The sequence below is a fragment of the Colossoma macropomum genome, unplaced genomic scaffold, assembly GCF_904425465.1.
Source record: "Colossoma macropomum unplaced genomic scaffold, Colossoma_macropomum, whole genome shotgun sequence".
Lineage (NCBI taxonomy): Eukaryota > Metazoa > Chordata > Actinopteri > Characiformes > Serrasalmidae > Colossoma > Colossoma macropomum.
In genome coordinates, this window is record NW_023494791.1 from 3,247,104 (window position 1) to 3,271,164 (window position 24,061).

Here is a 24,061-nt window from a genome sequence, read left to right on the forward strand (position 1 = left end):
ATTGAAATTTGGCAACAGTAACAAAACAAGATCTTGTTTTACATCCAATCGTTCGAGTGAAACACTGAGCTTTTCTAACCCTTTTAGAATATTTAAATATTTGAGATAATATTCAATAAAATGCTGTACAGATGCAGCTCTACTTTTCCAGGAGATTACTGTCCATGCTAATTGACTACTCTACACTGTTAGAAATAAAGGTTCTGTTCAGGTACATTTTTAGTTCATCAAGGTACAAACACTGTAAATGTTCCCTCAAAGCTCCAACAGTGGTTTTAAGGTCTGATTGTGACCCTTAAATAAGTTTCTCCAGGTGAAAAGTTCGTATTTGTACCTTTTCATAACCGAATGTTTTAAAACAGAACAGTAAAATAAAAGCCTGGAGACGAGACGGGGTGTGTGGAGTCAGTACAGCTTAGAACATATCATTTCAGTGGGTTATGGTTCAGTTATGTTCCCTGACTAAAGGTGATGGAGCCTTGAGGGTTCCACCCCAGTGACAAGAGCCCCAGAGACAGTTTAGTACCTCTTTTTCTGAGAGTGTAAAGATGTGGTGACAAAGATTAGGTTGTAAATTGATTAAGTTTTCCTTTAAAACACCCAGTTTAATCAGCTAATTATAAAAAAACAGAAGAAACACTGATTGCTGAGCCAAAACACATTCAGCCAGAGCGCAAAATGTGCCTTAATGCAACTCAATTAAAAAAAATCAGTTTACTAAAACCTGCAGCTTATCAACTGCGTACAGCCCCGCCGCACTGGTGAGGTTTAGGGTTTAAAAGATGCAGTGAAAAAATGGATCTGTCAACAATCTTGAGACAAAACAGAAAATGAAATTCAGTGACGATGAGGCAACCGTGCTAATAAATGCATTTTCCCACCAAAACATTCTAGAGGGGTGAAATTGTACTCTAGCTAAGGCTGTAGTGTTTGTGAAACGATAATGAGCGCAGATGGCAGTTCCATCAGGCATGTTTTGCGCTGTCCTCTCACCCATGTATTCTCGAAAATTTCAGTGTTATTGTGATGGCAAACAGTCCTTCAGCATGTATTCGAGGCTCAGGCCTCGAATGTAAACCAATTGTGTCAGGCTCCAGTCCTTGCGGGCCACAACACTGGAGATCTCAGCACACTGTCTCATTAAACACACCTGATTCAGCTCATCAGCTAATTAGCAAGACCTTCATGAACTGAACTCAGATGCGTCAGATGAGGGTAAACTAATTTACACTTTGGTTTGGAAGGTCCCCAGTTTGACATGCCTGATCTAACTGTTGTGTCTGCTACCATTGTTAAAGCAAGCCTCTCAGTAACAATGTCTTTTGAGACATTAGCGCAAAGTGAATTTTAGACTGGTTTTAAAAGCTGGAGGAAAACTGATGCAGAACCGGCAGCTACGATTTGCTCAAACTAAAGCATGAGGAAGAGAAGAATTTTGTGTTTCACCATGCTCACAGGCTTGTGCCCTGGTTTCGTACATATCATGTGGGCAGAATGTGTCCAGTTTGTGCCTGAAACATGTTTGAGGCTTACTTTTGACATGTGTTTGAATTACCGTCAAAAGGGGTCCTGCAAGGTTCAATCCTTGGCCCGGTTTTATTCAGTATATACATTATTGATATTTCCACCTCTGCCTCACACTGCGAAGTGCACCTTTATTCAGATGACACTATTCTATACTGTTCTGCTGACTCTGCTCATGCAGCAGTAGAAAAACTCCAGAGCTCCTTTGATGTCTCACAGCCAGTTCTTTATAAGCACAAGTTTGTTTTAAATGCAAAAGAAACTATCAAAGGATCTAGCACTGAAACAGCCAGTGAAAATAAGCAGCCCAGCATGTGGCTGCACTATAAATTTACTTTTAAACGTCATATCAGTAAGCTAAGTTCAGGCAAAACTCAGATTCCTATGATGTAGAGATGCATGTATACACATGCATCTGCCAGTAGCATCAAATCCCTAGATCCAGGCTATCACACTGCTCACTACCACTCATCATCTGAAATAACAAAGCAAAAGCCTAAACACCTTAGCAACCACCTGGGATACCATCCCAATGGCCTAGAAATACCTGAGCACCCACAAAGGATAATATAACAATGGCTACACCTTAGTAACCCCTGGGATACCATAGCAACAGCCTAGCAACACCTTAACAGCCATCTGGGATACCATTCTTTTGGCCTAGCAAGTCCTGAGCACCCATAAGAAGGACAATATAGCAACAGGTACACCTTAGTAACGCCCTGGGATACCATAGCAACGTCCTAGCAACAACTAAGCAGCCATCTGGGATTCCATAGCAACCATTTTTTAAGCCAACATAACATTTGTTCATGATCTTTTCCCTTCTAGTTATCCTACACTCTCAAAAAGATGGTTCTTCAAGGGTTCTTTAGTAAAGAAAATGGTTCGATATAGAACCATGAACAACCTTTACATGAGTAAAGAGTTCTTTGCATGGTCAAAGTGTTCTTTACATTGATGGAGAATGTGCTTTAGATGGTTCTACATACAAACTTTATGAAAAGGGTTCTATAAAGCACCAAAAAAGGGTTCTTCTACTGTTGTTTTTAAGAAGCTTGCAACAATAGAAGAACCCGTTTGGGTGTTATATAGATCCCTTTTCAAAAAATCTGAAGAACCATTTCATCATGCAACGAACCCTTTAATCATGCCAAGGATTCTTTTAAGTGTTCATGGTTTTTATAGAACCATTTTCCTTACTAAAGAACCCTTGAAGAAGAGTGTAGTTGGTTTTCAGCTTTAATAATTTTGTTTTCTATTATAGATTTTTTATTATTATTTTATTTGTTATTTATATCTATGTATTTTTCTATGTATTTTCTCCTAATTTGTTATATTTTGCTTTTACTTTTCAATCCTTGTTCTTTATTATATTTGTACATGCTCATTTACACTGTGAATGTGAATTGGAGTCATTCTCAATGTGTTTTCTGAGTGGAAAATAAAGGTGATTGATTAAAACTGGTGCCAGTGGCTCATTACATCAGCCCCATAGAATGGAAGTCAATTGACAGGTGCTGTTAGACGACTCCTTTAAACCAGAGAAAATACCAAACAAGCATGTCGGGACGCTTTTGTGTGCGGGACCACTGTGGCGATGCCCTAATTCCTTCTACTGACTGTACCAGGTGACCTGATGACAGATCAGTCAAACGGACATAAACTCTGATTCCATCTACTCTGAATCTGCGTCTAGCTCACGTGTCAGTGGTCAGAGCTCTCGCGCAGATTGGAGCAGCTCGTTTCGGGCCTCAGCCGGGGGGAGTTCTCTGACCTTGCCAGTGGTGCTTGTAGTCGCAGGTGCGGGACAGGGCGATCATCATGGCGCTGTAGAGGGGCAGGATCATGGCGCAGAGGCGCCAGCTGCGCCCGCGCCCGCTGTCCGTGAAGCACTGCAGCTTGCCCGCCAAGTAGAAAGAGGTGAAGCCCAGGCCGGAGAAAGCAACTGTGGCGAGGAGAGGGAGAGGGAGAGAGAGAGAGAGAGAGAGAAGAGAGAGAGAAAGAGAAAGAGAGAGAGAGAGAGAGAGAGAGAGAGAGAGTGAAAAGAATGTAAAGATTCAAAAGAACTACTTCAGGGACAGAAGAATTTCAGATGGCTGCATATTTGAAACAAACGCTCTGATTTCAGAACAAAGTGGTGACCCTGCTTTTAATGCACTGTAAACCCAAAAGACATCAAAATCCAATTCACAGCCTGAGCTCAAGATGCAGTAAAACAAAAGACACCGGCTTTGAAGCCGTAATTGCTTCATGTAGCTGTAATTGTCCTTGAATCTGAAGTATATTCAATATGTTTCTTACTAAAAAATGATGTTCTACTAGAATCTTCATCCAGTTGGAAACGAATGCAGTTGTTTTCAAAGGGCTCTTTGAGTGTTCACCTTTCTATATAGAACATTTTTTTTATTAAAGAACCTCTGAAGCACCATCTTTTTTTTAAGTGTAGTTGGTTTTATCTTGTCACTTTTTCTTTCTCTATTATAGATTTTGTAGTATTATTTTATTTCATTTCATTTTTACTTTTCAATCATTGTTCTTTATATTTTTACATGCTCATACACAAAGCTGCAATTGCTTCGTGTAGCTGTAATTGTTCTTGAATCTCAAATATATTCAATATATTGTTTCTTACCAAAAATGGAGATTCAGTTAGAATCTTCATCCAGTTGCAGCTGTTTTCACAATAATGGAATATTTCTCTGTGTAGGTTTGTCTATGTACTCTGCTAGACACGCATATATATGGTATATATTAGGTTATATTATATATGTTTTATTTTGTGTTTTTCATATCAGCTGTTTCAGGGTGTCTTTTAACATCTGGCCAGGGACAAAAGCTGAAAATTAGCCTTTTGGCCTGAGTTGGGCTCATGTACATTTCTGTTGATACTGTTTCTTAATAGTTACTTATTTACTATTTGTAAAAAGTGCCTATCATCTCAGTGGTAATACAGTAGAATCACAAATTTCAGCTTTGTCCCTTGAAACCTGCCCCCAGACTGGTTGCTGAGCATGCATGTCCATGTTGGGTCATAGTAAATGGGATCAGCATGTGGAATTGAAGCTTTCTGTGAGCTACTGTGTTTCCTATCACTGTATAAAAGAAGCCCCATGCTGCCTTTATTGTTGGACAAAATTTCAGCGTGCGCATGCAATTCATATCACTATGTAAACTCTTATTATTGATTTGATTCAGAGTAACAATAAAAAGGTGAATAAAGTGTCAATTTTGTCATTGACCAAAAAAATAACAAACAAAAAAACCAAAAGCAAAGCATCAGCTGCTCTTTACAATCTGATCGTAATCAGATTTCTGCAGTTATCTGATTTTTCAAATGGTTATGTAAACAGCACACTCCCAACTAGTAATCCCATTAAGAAATCCAATAAAGGGAGCTGATTTTAGCTCAATCAGATTTGTCAGAACATTTAAACTCTTATTTCTCTCAGATTTCAGGTTTTTCTTTTTTAAAAGCTGCATGAAGTTTGAGTTTTACGTTACGTTTACGTCACGTCTTCTTCTGTGAGTTTACTGGCTGGTAGCAAAGCAGAAATCTGATTACTCTCTGACTCATGTAGACCTGGAGTTTCCCATTATCTGATTACTGAGAAAATCTGATTTTCTGCAGTTATCGGATTATTAAGTGCATGTAAACACATTCAGTGTGTGGAAATTTCATGCTTAATCTCTTTAACTTAAATTAAAGGTAAAGAAATCTTTTGCAATCTCCTGTAAAATCACCATTTTGGAGATTTGGAGACCTTTTTTTGGACAGTGAAGATATTTTTTTTGTTAACTGAAAGTGGTAGTTTGTACACTCTCCAAATAAAGGTACTAAACTGTTACTGGGGTGGTACCCTCAAGGCTCCATCTCAGTACCTTTAGTCAGGGAACATAACTGAACCATAATCCACTGAAATGATATGTTCTAAGCTGTACTGACTCCACACACCCCGTCTCGTCTCCAGGCTTTTATTTTACTGTTCTGTTTAAAACATTCGGTTATGAAAAGGTACAAATACGAACTTTTCACCTGGAGAAACTTATTTAAGGTTCACAATCAGACCTTAAAACCACTGTTGGAGCTTTGAGGGAACATTTACACTGTTTGTACCTTGATGAAGGAAATGTACCTGAACAGAACCTTTATTTCTAACAGTGTTACACCATTAAATAGCGTATTTGTGGCGAAATGTTCTTTGCATGTCCATATAAACTGACCACAGTATCGATAAATCACGTTATCACAGATGAAGTGCGGCCTAAAAGGCCCAAACAGATGCTTTCTTGGCTCGAGACTCAAGGAATAAGGACTATTATGGTGTCATGGAGATCCATGGCGCTGTGACCTCGGAACAAAGGCATCTCATCTCCGTAAAGCAACAAATGGAGCTGAACAGTTCCTCACAGCACGTGATCTCAGTAATTCCTCACTTCACAGCAGTCGCTGATGTGCCGTTCTCCCTGGAGAGTCCAAGGCGATGGACAGATTTCCCAGGGTTCTTGCTTTTCCCACAGCCTGTTGCCCTGGAAACCCGAGGCAGCGCAGACGAGCTTGTTCTTGCACTCCTGACCGCAAACCCGCACATTAGCCATGCCTTTTGATGAGCTTCAGTGGCTGCCTCGTGCTGGAAAGGTGCTCCCATGGTGTGGTGCTCTAGTGTGCGGTAACTCTTTTAGCCACTGTGCTCTCTGGAGATGGAACCGGTCTCAGAATTCCTTTCTTTGACTTATTTAGTGTTCATTTAATAGGGATAGATAAACGAGCATAGCAGATTACACAGATATCAAAACATCTATAGTGATATGCTAATTTGCAGTGTCTGTCCTTAGAATGGGCTTTTATACATGCATGAGACCTGAGACCAGGGTTGCCAGATTGCAGCTGCATCAAAATCAGACAGCTTTTTTTTGAGGGGGGTGGTTCTAACGTACTATTTGTTCTGCCACTGTATAAACACAAATAAAAACCATGAGAAAACAACCGGTTATTCGTTTACTCTGTCCTCTGTAGGCTGACCAGTGAAGACCATAAGATTAAGATGCATATTTTATTGCTTTTTGAAACAATCTGTGATTGAAAAATAATGAGTTTATCTCACACCCTGCCATTACGCAGCCTAACATGTGCCTACACACAGACTGTGTCTCAATCCAAACGTTACTGTACAAAACAGCATGTTCAAAATAGCCACTACACCATTGATGGTGCCTAATTTGACTAATTCAACATGCTATTTAGTGCTGTATACATGGTTTAGGCACAGCTGCATAACACACCTGCCCCTCAACGAGAGAGAGAGAGTGTGAGAGAGAGAGGATTTCACCTACTTCAACCACATTTAGAGCGCGGGACTGGACATTTTAACATTTGGTTGAGAGAACCGACCAGACGCCGGACAGCTGAGCCCAAACCCGCACAAAACTGGACAACTGGGGATCCTACCTGAGACAAAGCATTAAACTGGACTCTTGAACCCATAGTTAATTTTAAACATCAGGTACAGGGATGTCCGAGTACTCAAGTACTCAGTTAACCATTCAAGGTGTCAATACTCGAATACTGAAATCACTATTTGTTTCAGCTCAGGAAGACAGAGAAAACACAGACTAGCAATTCAGTAAAACACCACTTATGTTTTAGCAAAACTGTAAAATGTTATGGATTTGCTTATATTTGCTCGGCTTTACTGTTTACTAGGCTAACTACTGTCGTAAGTCCAGTAACAGTGGAAATAAATGTCTCTGACATCAACAATTAACATCTTATAGTAGCTGATTAAAAAAAACAATTAATCATTTTAATTATGTGGCGGCACAGCAAGAATGGCCTGCGATGGACTGGTGACATGTCCAGGGTGTATCCTGCCTTCCGCCCAATGACAGCTGGGATAGGCTCCAGCACCTCACCGTGACCCGGATGGATGGATTGATTAATGGATGTATGGATGGTTGGATGGACAGACTGATGGACTGATGGACGGATGGACTAATGGATGGATGGACTGATGGACGGATGGATGGATGGATAGATTAATGGATGTATGGATGGTTGGATGGACAGACTGATGGATGGATGGACGGATGTATGGACGGATGTATGGACGGATGGATGGACGGACTGATGGATGGAAGGATGGATGGATGGATGGATTTTAATTATACTGCAGTTTAAACTTTAAGTTCACACAGTAACCCAACCCAGTCACAACGTGTACTGAGTGTAAGAGTCTTAAGGTGCATCGTTGATGGAGTTTTGCTATAGCAGCTAAATCTGGCGTGATAGTTATTGTAAACAAACATTTACATTATTTAGTTGAACAATGGAGCTCAATTATATGTTGTAGCTGTACTTTAAATAATGGACCAATAATAGGGAAAAAGTAAGCATTTTCCAGCAAATAAAATATTTTTTGTGCATTCTGTTTTTTTCTTTACTTTATATTCATTGGAAATGTGTTTTTAAGAGTAAAGTAACTGCAAACTGCATGTTTTTATGCTTTGTCTCAGGACTCAGTGGTGTGTTTAATTAAAATAAAATCTAATTAAGTCTGTCAGGCATTAATACCTAAAGAGGTAATATCTAATCATCTTGATGAGACTGAAAACTAGATCAAAGCTGTCATGTAGGGGGGCGAACAGGCAGGATGCACAAGTCCATGTTTTTTTATTGAAATCCACAGCAAAACACTAAATACTAAAACAGAAAGAAAACAAAAGACTATGAGGCAGCAAGTAAACTAATACACAACAATGAAAACACAAAACAGGGCCTGTGAAATCAGAACACAGAGCAAACACAAGACAAACCACCAGGGGTTTAAATACAAAGGGACCAAACAAGAAACACCTGAGACTAATGAGAGGGCGGAGCTACAGAAAACACACAGGTGAGACAGATAACAAGAAGGCAGGACAGGGGAGGAGTCAGGAACACAAACAAAGCACCAGGGAAGGTAAACAAGAGAGGATAAACACACGACGACACGAGCACGGCAAGACAGGATGTTACAAAAGCTAAATACAACCTATATTCACTAAAAACAGATTTTCGATCCACATTTACATTCCAGATCTACATTTCGGGCCTAATTCATTTCAACAACCAGTAGCAGCATCTTCTATTAACTAACCAGCTGTGTTTACATCGAATCACAAAGAAGCTCATTTACATACCGGACCGTACTTTTAGGTTCTGAGTAAGCCGCTCCCGTCATGGCCGATTAGACGGGCTGAGGTCTGCGTGAAATAAAAACTGAACCCTATGAAATCACAGAAACCGACTGAATGATTTGCTGTATGACCAGTGAAACGAAAAGAGGTGAACGAAAGAGTGGAATACAAAGGCGGCCTTAATACATCAGTGAAAACGCTGCCCCTTAACTGACAAACTGCAAGTGCACAAAGAAGTGCTTTGATGTGGGTGTGAAATCTCTATAGCGTACTGATGCGGTGCGAGGCATGAGGCAGCAGCCTGGATCACAAAACCATCTGACAGCGTAAACCAAAGCTTTTCACAGTCATTACTGTGCGTTTACGGTAAGAGTGACCATGTGTAAGGGCAACTTATTAGACAGTGTAGGTACAAACTATATTATTCCTACAGTTCGATTGGATTATAATAAAAGAAATGAGCCTCTTTTCTCAATATACAGTGCACTCACTCGCTGGCCAATTTATTAGAAACCCCTGCTTTGCTGGTGTAAAGTTAGAGAGAATAACCCTTCATAGTCATGTACAATATGTGTTAGTTGTCCTCTAGCTCTGAGCTCTTTAAGTCCAGTTTCTGGTCCTGGGTTTTGTAATCACTGGTCAGTATGACAATAGTTGGCCAATCAATTGCACTGACAGTTGACGACCAGTGACTCCAAATGAATGAGATTCCAGGATAAAGTCAAAGACTTTCCAGTGCCTCACTGATCAGGTGCAAATATCATTGATCAGGTGCAAATATCACTGATGTCCACGTCCTTCATCTTATAAAAAAGTGGAAAATTGGTAAAGGATGGTCCAGATTTCATGCATGAACCATGCATGAGCGTCTCCAATGGTGACTGTGGCCAAGAAAACCTCCCTAAGTGCAAGAGGAAGAAACCTTGTGAGGACCCAAGACTCAAAAGGGGAACCCATCCTCCTCTGGACGACAGGATTTGGAAGGATTTGTAAGTTGGAGGTGCCAAAAAGTCTTAAGCAGCAAACACGTTAGAAAAATGGTACATTTGCAGGTGTAGGCTTACTAGTAGGCTTAGCTCAGGTTCAGCAACCGAAATGTTAAGAAGAGCCATTTTGTCCTTTCAACAAAAATGAAACCACCTTGGGAGCCACAACACTTTATGTCCACTTTTACCATCTTGGCTGTAAATGTGTCTCAGTATGTGCTGATGTACTATTTCAGGCTAAAAATATAACAAATGAAAACGCAGACTTACTTCGCTCTGCTTTAACCTTCAGGTCAGCTGTAGCTGCTTTTCTCGCATCTCAGTCAGGAAACTTTTCCACGAGTTTCTTGTAAAATGTCTCTCAACGTTAGACTTTTTCCAAGGCTAAAGTTGCTTCTCATTCACCAGCTTCTTGTTCAAATTGTCCCGTTCCACCTTAAATGGTGCCTGAGGTGCCCGATTGTACTGCTGCGCCATTTAAGGTGGAACGAGAAGCAGGAAAATGGGAAGCAACTTCAGCTTCTCGAGTTGTTGCAGATTAAACGTATCAGGAAACCAGCTGGAGTGACTATAATACAAATAAGTCCATTCATCTCCAAATTATCGATGTTCGTCTTAAATCTCTCTCTTTGCCATTTCGTTATCTGCATTGCCGTGTGTCCAGCAGTCTGCGCGTCAGTCTTCAGCGTTAAAGTTTGGTGAATTAGCAGTTATGCGGTAACTCCAGCGTTTAAGACCATTTATTGTGAAAACTGTGTTAGAACTGTGTGTTATAACGATTTTACAGCAAAGGAGGATTATTATGTTATTTGTTTGATATCACGTCTTTGGTTGTGTAAGTTTGTTGGTTACACTTTTTGGTGATCTTTTTGTATATTTGCAGATTTTCAATTGTATGTTTCTTTCTGGCTCATGATTATATGCAGTATCTTGTCCACACTTTCAGTTGGGCTTGTTTGGTGTGTAGTTAGCTACAAATTTTGAGAAAGTAGCTACAAAGTAGCTAACTACTAATTTTTCAATAGCTATCCCAACCCTGGCAGCTGTGCGGGTACATTTTTCATTCATCGGGGTTTAAACTGTAAGTGTACCCTCAAAAGGTACATAATGGTTCTAGCCATCTGGGGTCCATGAACTCGCCCACACATCAAATGTAATGTTCTATGTCTGTTTCTGTATCTCTTCGTGAAATCCGGTTCAAACACTTCCCGAATCTGTAGAGTCGCCCTTTCCATTCCATCTTATCTCAAGATCATACGAGACTCACATCCGGAGTTATGAGCCTATGAAGAGGGGCTGAGATACACGTCATCTGCCTCTCACCATGTGGAACTGGTGGATTCGCGTGTCCATCTACATTCTGTGTGAAACTGACCAATGGACGCGCAAGAAATCACTGATCGTCACGCCGGAAACCCTTCATTCTTCATTCAGTCCACATCGGAGACTCACGTGAAACGGCGTGCAGAGAGTTTACAGCTGCTGAAGCTGCTGCAGCGGTTTTGGAAAGTAGTGATGAAGATAACGGAGCATTTAGATAACATGATGAAATTATTTTGAGGATAAAGTGGGCTAACTGCTGGGGGGCTGCCATAACGCGTTGGGGTCTCGGTTGCCTCTGAGTCCGTCTGGCTCTTTCATCTAAATAATCATAGTTTCCTGCTCAGCCGTTTCAGCCGTTTCTTATACTAATAACAGGCTGGTGCTGATGTGCAGGAGAGACAGGGAGACCGAGTGTTTCTTTATGGGTGAATCGACATGAAAGTATAACTCCACCAACTCAACATTGCCTTTGGCCACAATACTGCAACTTTTCACTTTAATGTGGCAACTTTATTCTCAAAATAGAACCATACCGTACAACTTTTCTCAAAATATTATGACCTTTTTCTCGAAATATTACAACTTTCTTCTCGAAGTCTACTATTTTTATTTTTATTAACAGTGGCCCTAAAATGCTGTCGTAGGTAGGGACCCATTTTCATAACCTAATGTTTTAAAACTGAACAATAAAACAAAAAGCCTGGAGATGAGACAGGGTATGCGGAGTCAATACATATATACTGCAATCTCTTTTACGGGACGGCAGGGAGGCGGACTCAAGTGCAGAGAGGAAAACCTGTAAGAAAGAGTCTTAAATGAATTAATGAGGTGATTGGAATGATTCTACATGTTGGGGTGAGGTGGCTCAGTGCCAGACTCGAACTGCTGATATACCGAACGGCGGTCCGAGGAGTTACCGCAGTGGCGCGGGAAGCACAGCGGTAAAAAAAACGGGAAAAGCACCTCGATGAATAGGAATGAAAGAATGGCAGGAAAGGGCAAACAAAGGGGGCGCTGAAAGCAGCATGCTCAAACAAAGGCTGAGACAGAAAAGTGAAATAAAAGATAAATCAGAAAACAAAAGACACTTCCTCTGAGATGAGAGAAAGATCAGTTTTATGTTTCACCTGTTTGTTCTTTGTGGAACAAACACCTTTTGTTTGGCTTGGAGCCGTTTCTCGTTTAAGCCTTCTTTTTGTCTTTTAAGTCGTTTTGGGGCAATTTATTCTTTTTTTTAGCCCTTTTTTCTTCTTTCTGTTGTTTAGGGACAATTTCTCTTTTTTCCAACCCTGTTTTCTTTTCTTTTCCCTTTCCTTTTTGTCTAAATACCCACCGTTAGAGGTCACCCCTCTACACAGGTGTGACAAAGGGCTGCTGTTTGCCATAGCCTTAAGTAGAGGAGTCCACAGGTGTGCCAGGTATGGCCTAATCAGCCTGAGGGCTTCTGGGAATTGGAGTTTCCTGAACTTGTGGCGCCTCGCTGCCATCGCCCTCTGATGGCGGCCGGCGCACAGGCTGGACCCTCACAATCTCTCAAACTTTTGAACTTTTTTGAAACGGGGTTGTATTTATTTGGGCTTTTTACACAAATTTCTCCTACATTTTAATCTTTGCCAATTCTGCCCATTAGTCCAGCTATTGTATACTCCGGTCCTCCTTTTCACCATGTTGGTCAGACAGCTGTAAACAAACCCCTCCCCTATGATTGGCTGTCTCAGAATTTTGGGTAATAGACGTGGTCCTTGTGAAGGCCCGCCGTAGGAGCGCATAGAGGGCACTAGTCAGCACTGCTTTGAATGATAAAAGGAGAAATAGGATACTTTACAGCCTAGTGCGCACCCACAGTTGTGGACTGCAGCACAACAAGTGCACCACATGGGACTGAGCTTTAGACTCCTAGCCACAGATGGCTGTGGCATCACTGGGGATTGAACTCAAGATCTCCTGCGTAGGCTGATTTGCCGCTTGGGAGCCACGTATACACTCTCAGAAAAGGCACTGACCTGTTACTGGTGTGGTACCCTCAAGGTACCTTTAGTTAGGGGATGTAATTATGCCATATTGCATTGCAGTTCATTTTTTAAAAAGTTGTATTGACCTCACAGACCCCGTCTCGTCTCCAGGCTTTTTATTTTATTGTTCAGTTTTAAAACATGAGGTTATGAAAAGGGGTCCCCACCTGTGTCTCAAAGAATGTTGGATAACAAGCTGCTGCTGAGTCCACATTGATGTGGTGCTTATGAGTTTTTAAACCCATTGTTGTAGCTTTGAGGGAACACTTTGGCCCAATCCCATTTCACCCCTCGCCCCTACCACTTAGCTCTACTCTTCTGTTTTGCACAATCACGTCTAGGGGTAGGGTGTCCCAAATTTTTGTTGAGATAGAGGGGTAGGGTGAAGTGTTAGAGCTACATGACCCTCCAAACGGAGGTTTTTCAGGGACTCCAAACAGAGAGTTACGAGAAAAAAAGAAAAACTGCCAAGATGGAGCACAAGAGACCAAAGAAACCCACAAATGTGAGAATTTTCTCTGTTAAAAATTACAATAACCACTGTTTTATCTTAGTTTAATGTCGTTTCAGTGTATTATGGTCCTTTTCTTCATAAAAAATCGGCAGCAGTATGCTGATGTCTCAGTAGCTAGCTAAATTTCCCGTTCCACCTTAAATAGTCCAGGAGCTACATTCTGGTATCTTAGGCATCAGAACTGCTGAACTATTTAAGGTGGAACGGGAAAATTCGAACAAGAAGCTGGTGAATATCTGACTTTAGCTTCATATCACTGAAGAATTAGGGGTGGGTGATAATAAATAATTGCACCCCCCCTCTTTAAAGGCATAAGAAACATACATACATGCATACATACATCATCTAAATCGCTTATCCTTCTGGGTCGCGGTGGGGTGCTGGAGCCTATCCCAGCAATCATTGGGCGGAAGGCAGGATACACCCTGGACAGGTCGCCAGTCCATCGCAGGGTGGCATATGATGCCCTAAATGTAATTAAGGTCCAGCAGTGAGAAGCTGAACTTTACCCTCCTCTGCTGTCACTGCAGACTGCAGACCGTTCCACCCTAAATGGTTACATTTTGGTGCCTCAGGTGTTTTTGCGGGTTTCTTTTGTCTCTTGTGCAGCCATCTTGCCTTTCTTTCTTTTTTTTCTCCTAACACTCTGTTTTTCAGGAGTGTCAGGAAAAACCTCTGTTTGGAGGGCCATGTAGCCCTAACACTTCACCCTACCCCTCTATCTCAACAAGAATCAGGACACCCTACCCCTAGACGTGAACATGCAGAACGGAGGGGTAGGGCTTAGTGGTAGGGGCGAGGGGTGAAAAGGGATTGAGCCTATGTGTGGGTATGTATAGATATGTAAATGTATGTATGTATGTATGTATGCATGCATGGGGATGTGTGTGTATATGTATGTATATGTGTGTAAATATATGTACATATTTTGAGCATTGTTTCAGGTGGTGCACCTGAATTTCACTGTAGATAAACATGCAGTGAAAATAAAAGGAATCTAATCTAATCCAATCTAATCAGTTTTTTTTCATGTTTTCATCTCTATTCTCCTACATCATTATCATTTAAATTTGAATTATGTTTGCATTTTCTCATTTGTAAAGCACTTCGAATGACCGCAGTGTAACAGTGCTGTATATATAAACTTGCCTTGTTATTATTCTTTTTAGCAGCTCCAGTCCTGATAAGTGGGGATGCTGCAGTTCCATCAGCACCCTCACTCCCCGCGTCCCTGATTGGCGGTTCAGCACTTGTACAACAGCATTCCAAGAAGGACTGAAGCTGTTCTGAAGGCAAACGGTGGTCCTACTACTCAGATATATATAGCAGAGAGCAGCGGGGGTCTTTGATTGAGCAGTCAACTCTGGGCTGCCTATCATTTCCACTCAGACACACAGGAGTGCTGGTCTAGTTTCAAAATGTGCCTTGGACATGAACCCTGTGTTATCTACCATTTCAGCAACAGAGCTTTTGGTGATGTCTCATTTAACCCCTTACATGGTCAGGGCCCACTGGCAGACCCCACACTTCTATAACATAAGAATAGTTCAACCAATTTGCATTGAAGTCCCTGTCATTACTGAATAACAAGTATGTAATAAGGCTGGGATTTTAAGGGGTTAACTCAATAAAAACTGCCCCCAGAGTAGCTGGTGGGCATGTTTGTCCATGTTGGCCGGTAAAATGGATCAGAATGTGGAACTGGAGGCTGCTGATTGCTACTGCGTTTCCTATCACTGTATTAAAGAAGCTCCATGCTGCCTTTGCTTTTGGATGCACTGTGAGCACTGATTATTATTGATATGCTTCAAGAATGAATGGTGACTGCCGTGTGACGTATATTCCTGCTTATTTGTGGCCGGCTGCACCAGCTGTGCGTAAGTTCGAACGTAGGCTAGTTGTAACATAAGTAGCTGTGTCCCAATTCAGGGGCTGTGTCCTTCAGTGGCTGCATTCGAAGGCCGATTGCGTCACAGTGGTGCAACTACGTGGCCAAGAAATGTGTCCTCCTTTTCCATGGCAACAAATTACCCAACAGGTGGATCCTTCGCCAGCCAACATATCCTGAGGTTCTCTGTGTGCTGGCAAGGATTCGAGAACATGGCAGCATCAGCACAGGAGTGAATGGCGGCCGAAGAGACACTTTTAAATATATAAGTATTGGGTTTAAACTGAGGCGAATGGCTAACGATACAAATGTTAAAAAAAACCCAATCTCATCAGAGAAAAAATAAAACAAAAAGTTTCTGGCTCCATCTTTAAGGTCATCCCATTTCGTGATGGGAACAGCGGTGCTGTGACACAAACAGGAAATTCAGACCGTCTCATTTCGGTTCAGCCTTCACGGTTCTAAGCAGCCTTTGAAGGACACGGCTTCTTAGACCATGTCTTTCAAAGGATGCAGCCCCTGAATTGGGACACACTGATTGTTTACCAAGTTCAGGTTTATGAATTACTAAATCAGAATGAGTTGCACCACAAACTAGTTTTAACGTTGAGCTTAGTAGTAACTAAATATTTGCCCCTCCCCCTGAGCGGGCGTAGGTGGTAGGGGAAACCATCAGAACCACATAGAAAGAAAAAAAGAGCAAAAACATGACTTTTTTGGTTTACTAAGCTAAAAATTCCGAACACTATATGCTGTGATTTTACTTACAGGTCTAATAATCGCTCTGGTTTAAACTCCAAGCATAAAGCTGACCACCCATATCTCCTGCTCAGTGAGACTCAGCAGCTCAAATGGCTAAACTGAGGCTGCTGTTGTGTTGGTTATCCAGAAATGGTCATTTAAAAAGCTGCATATTTGGTTGTCTGAGGGAAATATTAAAGAAAACACAGACAGTGACCGTAGATGGGTGATTCTACAGAAACGTCCACTTTTCTATCTGTACATAGGAGTCACTGGTGTTACTGATCCTCATTGGTGTTACACATAATAAAGGTAACACCAGAGACATTTATGCATTTTACAAACCACATGTCGTCAATCATGGAATATCCACTAAAATATGTAATTTAATCCATTTGTGTTCTATTTTTTCACAGTTACCTCAGAATAAAGTCGGTCACACCAGTGACTTCAGCTAAAAGCTTCATATGAAATCATGAGCTAAATGAGAAAATCTCTGATAACTGAAAGACTCAGTGGACTCACCATGTGCTTTTCTTCATAGATCCTCAGAAAACAGGTAAAAGGAAGTCGAATGATGTCATCAGTGTGACTTTTATTTCAAAATAAGAGATTTTTTGTTACGCAGTAACACCAGTGACACGACTCCTGGGGACAACAGCTTTCATTATATATTTAATAACATTTATTTACCATTTGTTTTCTTTATGTCATTTAATTTATATATTCCATAGTCATGTATAGATTATTGTAGTTAAAATTGCAGAAAATCATGTTTTTTTCTTCAAAATATGGCCTCAGCCTTCACACATGACTGTGAGGACAAGCTCTTCTGTGGTGCTTGAAATTCTAGATAATTGATTTAAAATACAATATTGCTAAATTGAGGCTGAAGAAGGTGGAATTGTTAAAATAACTTAGAGTTATTTTAAAATATAAATAAATTGTAACACTAACATGTTTTTTAAGTTTAATATATCTGTAAACGCACGAAAATGGACATTTCTGTAGAATGACCCAGATAATTAGTTTTATTCAGTTTAACCTGTATACATCGTTCTCTTCTATGCTGGATATTTTTTCCATGGAGAAGTCAGAGCCAACTGCCACTGTGTTTCCATGGCAGCAGGTTTACTGAATGGTTCTGACCATGCTATTGTCAAGTTAAAGCGACTTACGCTTTAGTTAGTTGTTACTAGTTCAGACACGACTTACGGATTTGTGGTGCAACCAAACTTTTTGAAACTAACTAGTGTAACTAAGGACTCAGTAAAGACTTTACGCCAAAATTGAAGTGTAAACTTATACAAACATGGTGCAACCCCGTCCTGTTCATTTACTGAAAATGGTCATTTCTGTCAAATCAAATCACAACAGCATTGGGAAATAACTTTTATAAAGGATGAAGGCAGATTAAAAGGCAGAAAGGTCTGTTTTTTTGGCGTTAAGGGCTTAAAAACTGGTGCTCTATTGTGCCTTATGTTTCAAAGTCGTCTAATGGACCAGCAGATACTTAATAAACACTCTTTTGAGGCCTAATTTTCAGACGTGCACATTAATGTCTTCCTGTGCGAGCCACCCACTGTTTTTCCATCCTCTGCTCATTATCTATCGAACCCTTAGGAACGCATCTCACATTACTTGAGAACTCATGCAAAAATTAACTGTAAGTAAAAGCCAGTCATTAAGGACTGGGGGAGCTCTCAGATGGATTTAAATGGATTCACAATAGCGTGTCGCTCTCTTGAATACCAAAACTGAAGGAGCGGTTCTGTGTTGTTCTTCTGCCCTTTCCATAGTCGCTGTCACCGACACTGACACTCCAGGGCACTGAGACAGCATTGCTGCTAAGCCAGAGAATCACTGTAGTGTATACAGACAGAGCTGCCCTGGAAAAATAACAAGCACTTAGCATTAAAGAATGAATTCTGCACTAATAATTATTATTGGTATTTGGACTATTAGCACCCTAAGCTGTATTTGTATTATCATTGTTGTTATGGTTGTTGTTGTTTGGCCTTTTTCTGTCTAACAATCACATTTTGTGGAGACTCATCACCATGGCAACCTATTCTGCACATCTAACCTGTTACAGGGCTGAGTAAGTTCCGGATTTCAGACTAAAAACTTGGACCAATCAGAATCAGAGCTGAGCTTCTGACCAATCAGAGACAGCCTTCTGCACTCCAAAAAATGGTATCTTAAATTAAATAAATATATCTAATATTTCAAGCTTTGAGACAACATTAAGAATATTATAAGATTATATAAATATTTTTTGGACATGTTTTACTTTCTCTAAGTAATAAGTAATCTCAATATACTAGCAGATAATATTGCTTATTTCAAGCGTATTTCTTAAAACAGGCAAAATTATCTGCCAATATTATGAGATAATTTTGTATATAATAAGTTTACAATAATCCAAACATGAGACAAATACACTGAAAAATATGGTACATTGTCAAGTAAAATTGTCTTAAATCTAGACAAAAAATCTAGTATTTCTTCTGTTGAGATTGTTGCAAGCTTAATTTAAGATTATTTACCTTATTTCTAGACAATTTTTACTTGTTTTAAGCACTTTTCTTAAGTAAGATGATCTCACTATATTGGCAGAAAAATTTGCATGTTTTAAAAAATGTCCTTGAAACCAGCAAAATTATCTGAGGTAATTTTGCGTAATAAAATGAACAAGTAAAAAATTCTAGAAATAAGCTAGATAATCTTTTAATAAGTGCACAACCATTTTAAAATTGGGAAATGTTAGATATGTCGACTAGATTTAAGATCATTTCACTTGACAAGATAACATTTGTTGCAGTGTGACAGAGTTGGATCACATTTTTGGTCACTTTGCAGGTCACTTTTATCATTTGTGATGTTTGTGGTGTCATTCATGTGTCGCTTTTCAGGACAAGAAACAAATCATACTACATAGATATGTAGAATATAAAGCAATTATTTCTTCAATAAGCACTGAAAGAGTGGCAGTGTTTTTACCGTTATTTTCAACAGTTTGATTTTTTTCCTTCTTTGAAAAACCTTGTGTTTCACACAATTAGCTGTTTGTTGTGAATGTCAGTGCTTTCATGTCCACACATGAGGATTAATCAAAGTAAGTATGTAAACCTGGAGTAACAGAGAAAGCTGTTCATCACTGTCATAAAAAGAGCTCATCACGGCTGTGTTTGTTTTGTGAAGCTGAAACTTCACACTGCAGGACAAATTGGTTTTGTTTCGGTAACACTTTCTATGAATGTCACCTTTGTAAGCATCTATAAACGCATTCATAACATGTTATAATGCATTCATAAGACATTATAAACATAGCTATAAATATTTATAAAAATGCATTATACATTATAGCCATGTTTATTATGCATTATGAATTGTTAACATAATACATTATAAGTACTGATCATAACAAAGTATAAGAGCTCATAAGTCGTATTTGTCCGCTCTGAGTAAAGTGAAGCGTACTGTACTAAAGCCTCCTCCAGTATTCAGAGTGAGGCTTCAAGTTGAAGTATTTACTGAAGGATTTACTGAAACACTAAAACATTCACAGTAAAGCACATTACAGGCTTCAAATGTCAGAGTTTAAACTAGAGCTGCCATCAGTGTTTTACCCAATGTGGGAAAGGTAATGTTCACCACCGTTAGCTTGGTATTTGTCTTTACTTTACGCTCTCCAAGCTGGGACTGACTTCTTTGGCACTGACATTATAACATGTTATTAACACTATTTATAATGCATTATATTAACATTTCATAATGTATAATAAACATGGCTATAAAGTGTAATTCAGTGTCATTCTTTTTTATAAATATTTATAACCATGTTTATAATGCCTTATGAATGCATTATAACATGTTATAAATGTGTTTATAGATGCTTACAAAGGTGACATTCATAGAAAGTGTTACCTTTGTTTCTTCTATCTGTCTTTTAGACTGACTCTTATATCCAAAACTTAGCAAACCTATCGATGATGAGTAGCTTATAGAACTATCACACTTTATTTCACAACAGCGTTTCACTTTTTATTACCTACAGCATAAACAAAATCACATTAGAGTTGGCTGACCTGGCCAGCAGACTGCTAACAAGCTACAGGCTGCAGCAGTGATGTTCAGAGACAAGTTGAGATCTTTTAATGAAGCAGTCACTGTAAACTACAGCATACAAAGTAAAAAAAAAGGGTAACAAATTACTGTAGAGTGCTGTTCATAAGGCTGCATGACACCTGCATAAGCTTGCCATGACAACTGATATAAACCCACAAAAATGTTTATAAATGCTTATTCCAATAGGCGTCATTCATTTTTAAGGTTACATTTGCCAGTTTTGATCAAAGTTAGCTAAAATGTCTGTAGATGTCATGTAGCCTTATAAACAGTACCCCACAGTAAAGTGTTACCAAGATATGTAACCTCAGTGTCTGTTAAAGCACTACTCTCCATGTTTAAGCTGTAATATGTAAATATGCACTGCTGACTTTCTTATTGCACATGAAATCTGATCTGACCTGCCGAACTGTGTCACGTGTATGAATTTCAATCTGAATCAGATTTGAAACCATCTACAAATGTGATGGCTGAAAAACCGGGTTTGAGCAGCCTGTCTGAACAAGAACCTGTCTAAAGCTCAATTTGAGCTGGATTAGTTTTTACCAGAGAAGGTCCGATATTGTAGTTTGTGTGTGATTTGACTGGACGATTCATGCAGGATAAAGTATCTGTGTAATCTCCCCAAATTACCCCAAATAACCCAGATAGAAACATCATTGCACATTGACGTTTATGTCAATATTACCCCTCAGGCACCACACTTCCCAACAATAATAACACATTTGTGCAGCTAAACGTCACATAGACCAGCACTAGGCTAGTAAAGTGGGTTCATTCAGCTTACAAAATGCCACCCAAGAACACATAAATGCCCTGCCTTGCAAAAGGTGCTTTCAAAATATTTCATTTTTACCTCTCCTTGGAATTCACCAAAAATGTGTATTTCTAGTAGTCTCGTCATGGATTAGAGGATTTAGGAAGTGGGTCAAATCAAGCTCCATTTTAGCTGTTAGCCTTGTCTTCAGGTCGCATAAAGGAAAAAAAAATGAAGGTGCCATTTTCCATCACCTGATTTTGTTAGTACATTACTGTGATGTTAATTTGAACAGGGGTACTGAGGGAGCTCCAGGTTTGGTGAATTATAGAAGGTAATTAACTTCGGAATTATTACAGAGCAGACTAAACAACAACTATGTACATTTCAGATTCATACTGACTGAGTTGAGGATGGTATAGCGTAGCGGGTAACAATTCTGCACTGTAGTCTGGGGTTCAATCCCCGCCTGGGCAGCACCCTACACTACACCAATAAGAGTCCTTGGGCAAGACTCCTAACACTACCTTCGCCTTCCTGTGTAAAAATGGTCAAAAAGTCTAAGTTGCTCTGGATAAGAGTGTCTGCCAAATGCCATCAAATGATTAAAGTCACTGCTCTTTTCTGTAGTCACTTAAATTACAGCACCTACACAGATAAAACTAATCCAGCTTGAATAGGGCTTAAGCCAAACATACTTGGAGAGAGAGACCTGGGGCTATTCCACAAAGCAGGATTTTACAGTTTAGCTAGATAACTTAAGCCCAGAGTCAAGCCTGTCCAATAGGAAAAGAGCACAGGGACATTCCCATTGGATAGTCCCTTAACTTTGGGCTTAACTTGTCTGTCTAACTGAGAAATCCTGCTTTGTGGAATAACCCCCTGGTCTTGCATCATTATGTTTGTATGTGTTTTGTATCCTTTTAACAAAGTATAAAATAAGTCCTATTTCAACATCTCTGTTTGTTATGTTGTTGCCATATTTGTTCTTAGAAATCACTTTTTTCCCCACATTTACTTAAACTTTGTTAAACTTCTAACATTAAGTTACAACCTCATTTCCAAAAAAGTTGGGACGCTGTGCAGAATGTAAATAAAAATAGGATGCAATGATGTGCAAATCATGTAAACCATATTTTTAAAGGAAAGTACTACAAAGACAACACATCAAATGTTGAAACTGAGAAATTTTATTGTTTTTTGAAAAATATATGCCCACTTTGAATTTGATGCCAACAACACGTTCCAAAAAAGTTGGGACGGGGGCCTGTTTACCACTGAGTTTCATCACCTCGTCTTTTAACAACACTCTGTAAGCGTTTGAGAACTGAGGAGACACTGCTGTAGTTTAGAAAGTGAACTGTTTTCCTGTTCTTGTTTGATAATGGATTTCAGCTGCTCATCAGTTCAGGGTCTCTTTTGTCGTATTTTTCATTTCAAAATGCACCAAATGTTATCAGTGGTGACAGGTCTGGACTGCTAAAAATAAACACCTGGTGGTTACAGAACCATGTCTGTTATTAATGCAGTGCAGCCTGAGGGCCCAAAGATCACGGCCAGCAAATACTGGTTTTTGGCCTCGTCCCTTACATACAGAGATTTCTCCAGATTCTCTGAATCTTTTAATGATATTATGTACTGTAGATGATGAAAAGCAGAAGTTCTTTGCTATTTTATGTTGAGAAACGTTATTCTCGAATTGTTGAACTATTTGATCGTGCAGTCTTTTACAGAGTGGTGAACCCCTCCTCATCTTTACTTCTGAAAGACTCCGCCTCTCTCAGATGCTCTTTTATACCCAATCATGTTACTGACCTGTTGCCAATCAACCACCAGGTGTTTATTTTCAGCATTACACAACTTTACCAGCCTTTTGTTGCTCCTGTCCCAACTTTTTTGGAACGTGTTGTTGGCATCAAATTCAAAATGGCCAAATAATTTTCAAAAAACAATAAAATTTTAAGTTTCAACATTTGATATGTTGTCTTTGTACTATTTACAATGGAAAATAGGGTTTAAATGATTTGCACATCATTGCATTTAGTTTTTATTTACATTTTGCACAGCATCCCAACTTTTTTGGAAATGGGGTTGTAATAAAACAACAATCAAACTGTTACATATCATCAACGTATTATTTAACTTATTTGGCAGCCACGTTTACTCATTTTCAGTCAAGGTTAAACATCTAATCCTTTTTAACAGTGCAGCAAATTAGCACCACTGTGCGAATCTCAGCTGTGTAAACATTATTTGAAACCAATATGGTTTCAATATTTGATAAAACACCTGCTAAACAGCGAGAAAGTCTACAGCATTAAAAACGCTGCTCCCACAGCTCACTCTGTCTTTGTTCTGAATTTATAATCAACCGACTATCCACATCAACCTCGCCTTCCACCCAGATATTCGAGTGTGGTCCTTGACACAAAAAGGTCAATGCACGGCAAAATCAGCCCACACACCTGAAAGAAGTCCACGTTTTTAAACCGTACATGCTTGAGTGTTTATGCGGGTTGCAGCTGCATGATAGCAGCGTTCCGCTACAGGATGCTAAAAAGACAAGATATAACTGCTGTGTCAATTAAATGCAGAGCACCAAAACTGCAGCATTGTGCAGAAAGTCAGTCAGTCCTTTATCACACGGAGAGGAAACAGAGATTAGCCATGGATTAGCTGTCTGCGGTAAAAAGAGTCTGCATCCCTGAGCAGCGCTGAGGGAGAGAAACAAAGGGAAAGCGTGATGACTTTCAGTTCAGATAACTGTGTCGAGGACTTGAAGGCATTCTTTTCCCACAATGTTCTGCCGTTCAGAGACGGTAGCTGCGGGCTCCTCGGCTCGCGTGCGGCAGGCTCAGACACTATGCCTGCAAAGCGCAGGTCTTTGCTGATGAACATGGCCTTATCAAAAAGGAATCAGGCCCACAGAGCCAAAGTACATTTTTGGCCAGACAAAACCCATTACCGCACACAGCTCTGCAATCTCCTTGGCAAGACTGCAAATTCAAT

At 39.9% G+C, this 24,061-nt stretch overlaps 1 protein-coding gene across 1 annotated transcript in view; it reads right to left on the reverse strand.

Moving 5' to 3' along the window:
• plpp4 (phospholipid phosphatase 4) overlaps positions 1-24,061 on the reverse strand; it is a 165,758-nt gene that overhangs the window by 11,773 nt on the left and 129,924 nt on the right. The window contains exon 6 of the mRNA XM_036573659.1: positions 3,302-3,472. Coding sequence (XP_036429552.1) covers positions 3,302-3,472 — 171 coding nt within the window. The remainder of the gene's footprint in view (positions 1-3,301; positions 3,473-24,061) is intronic.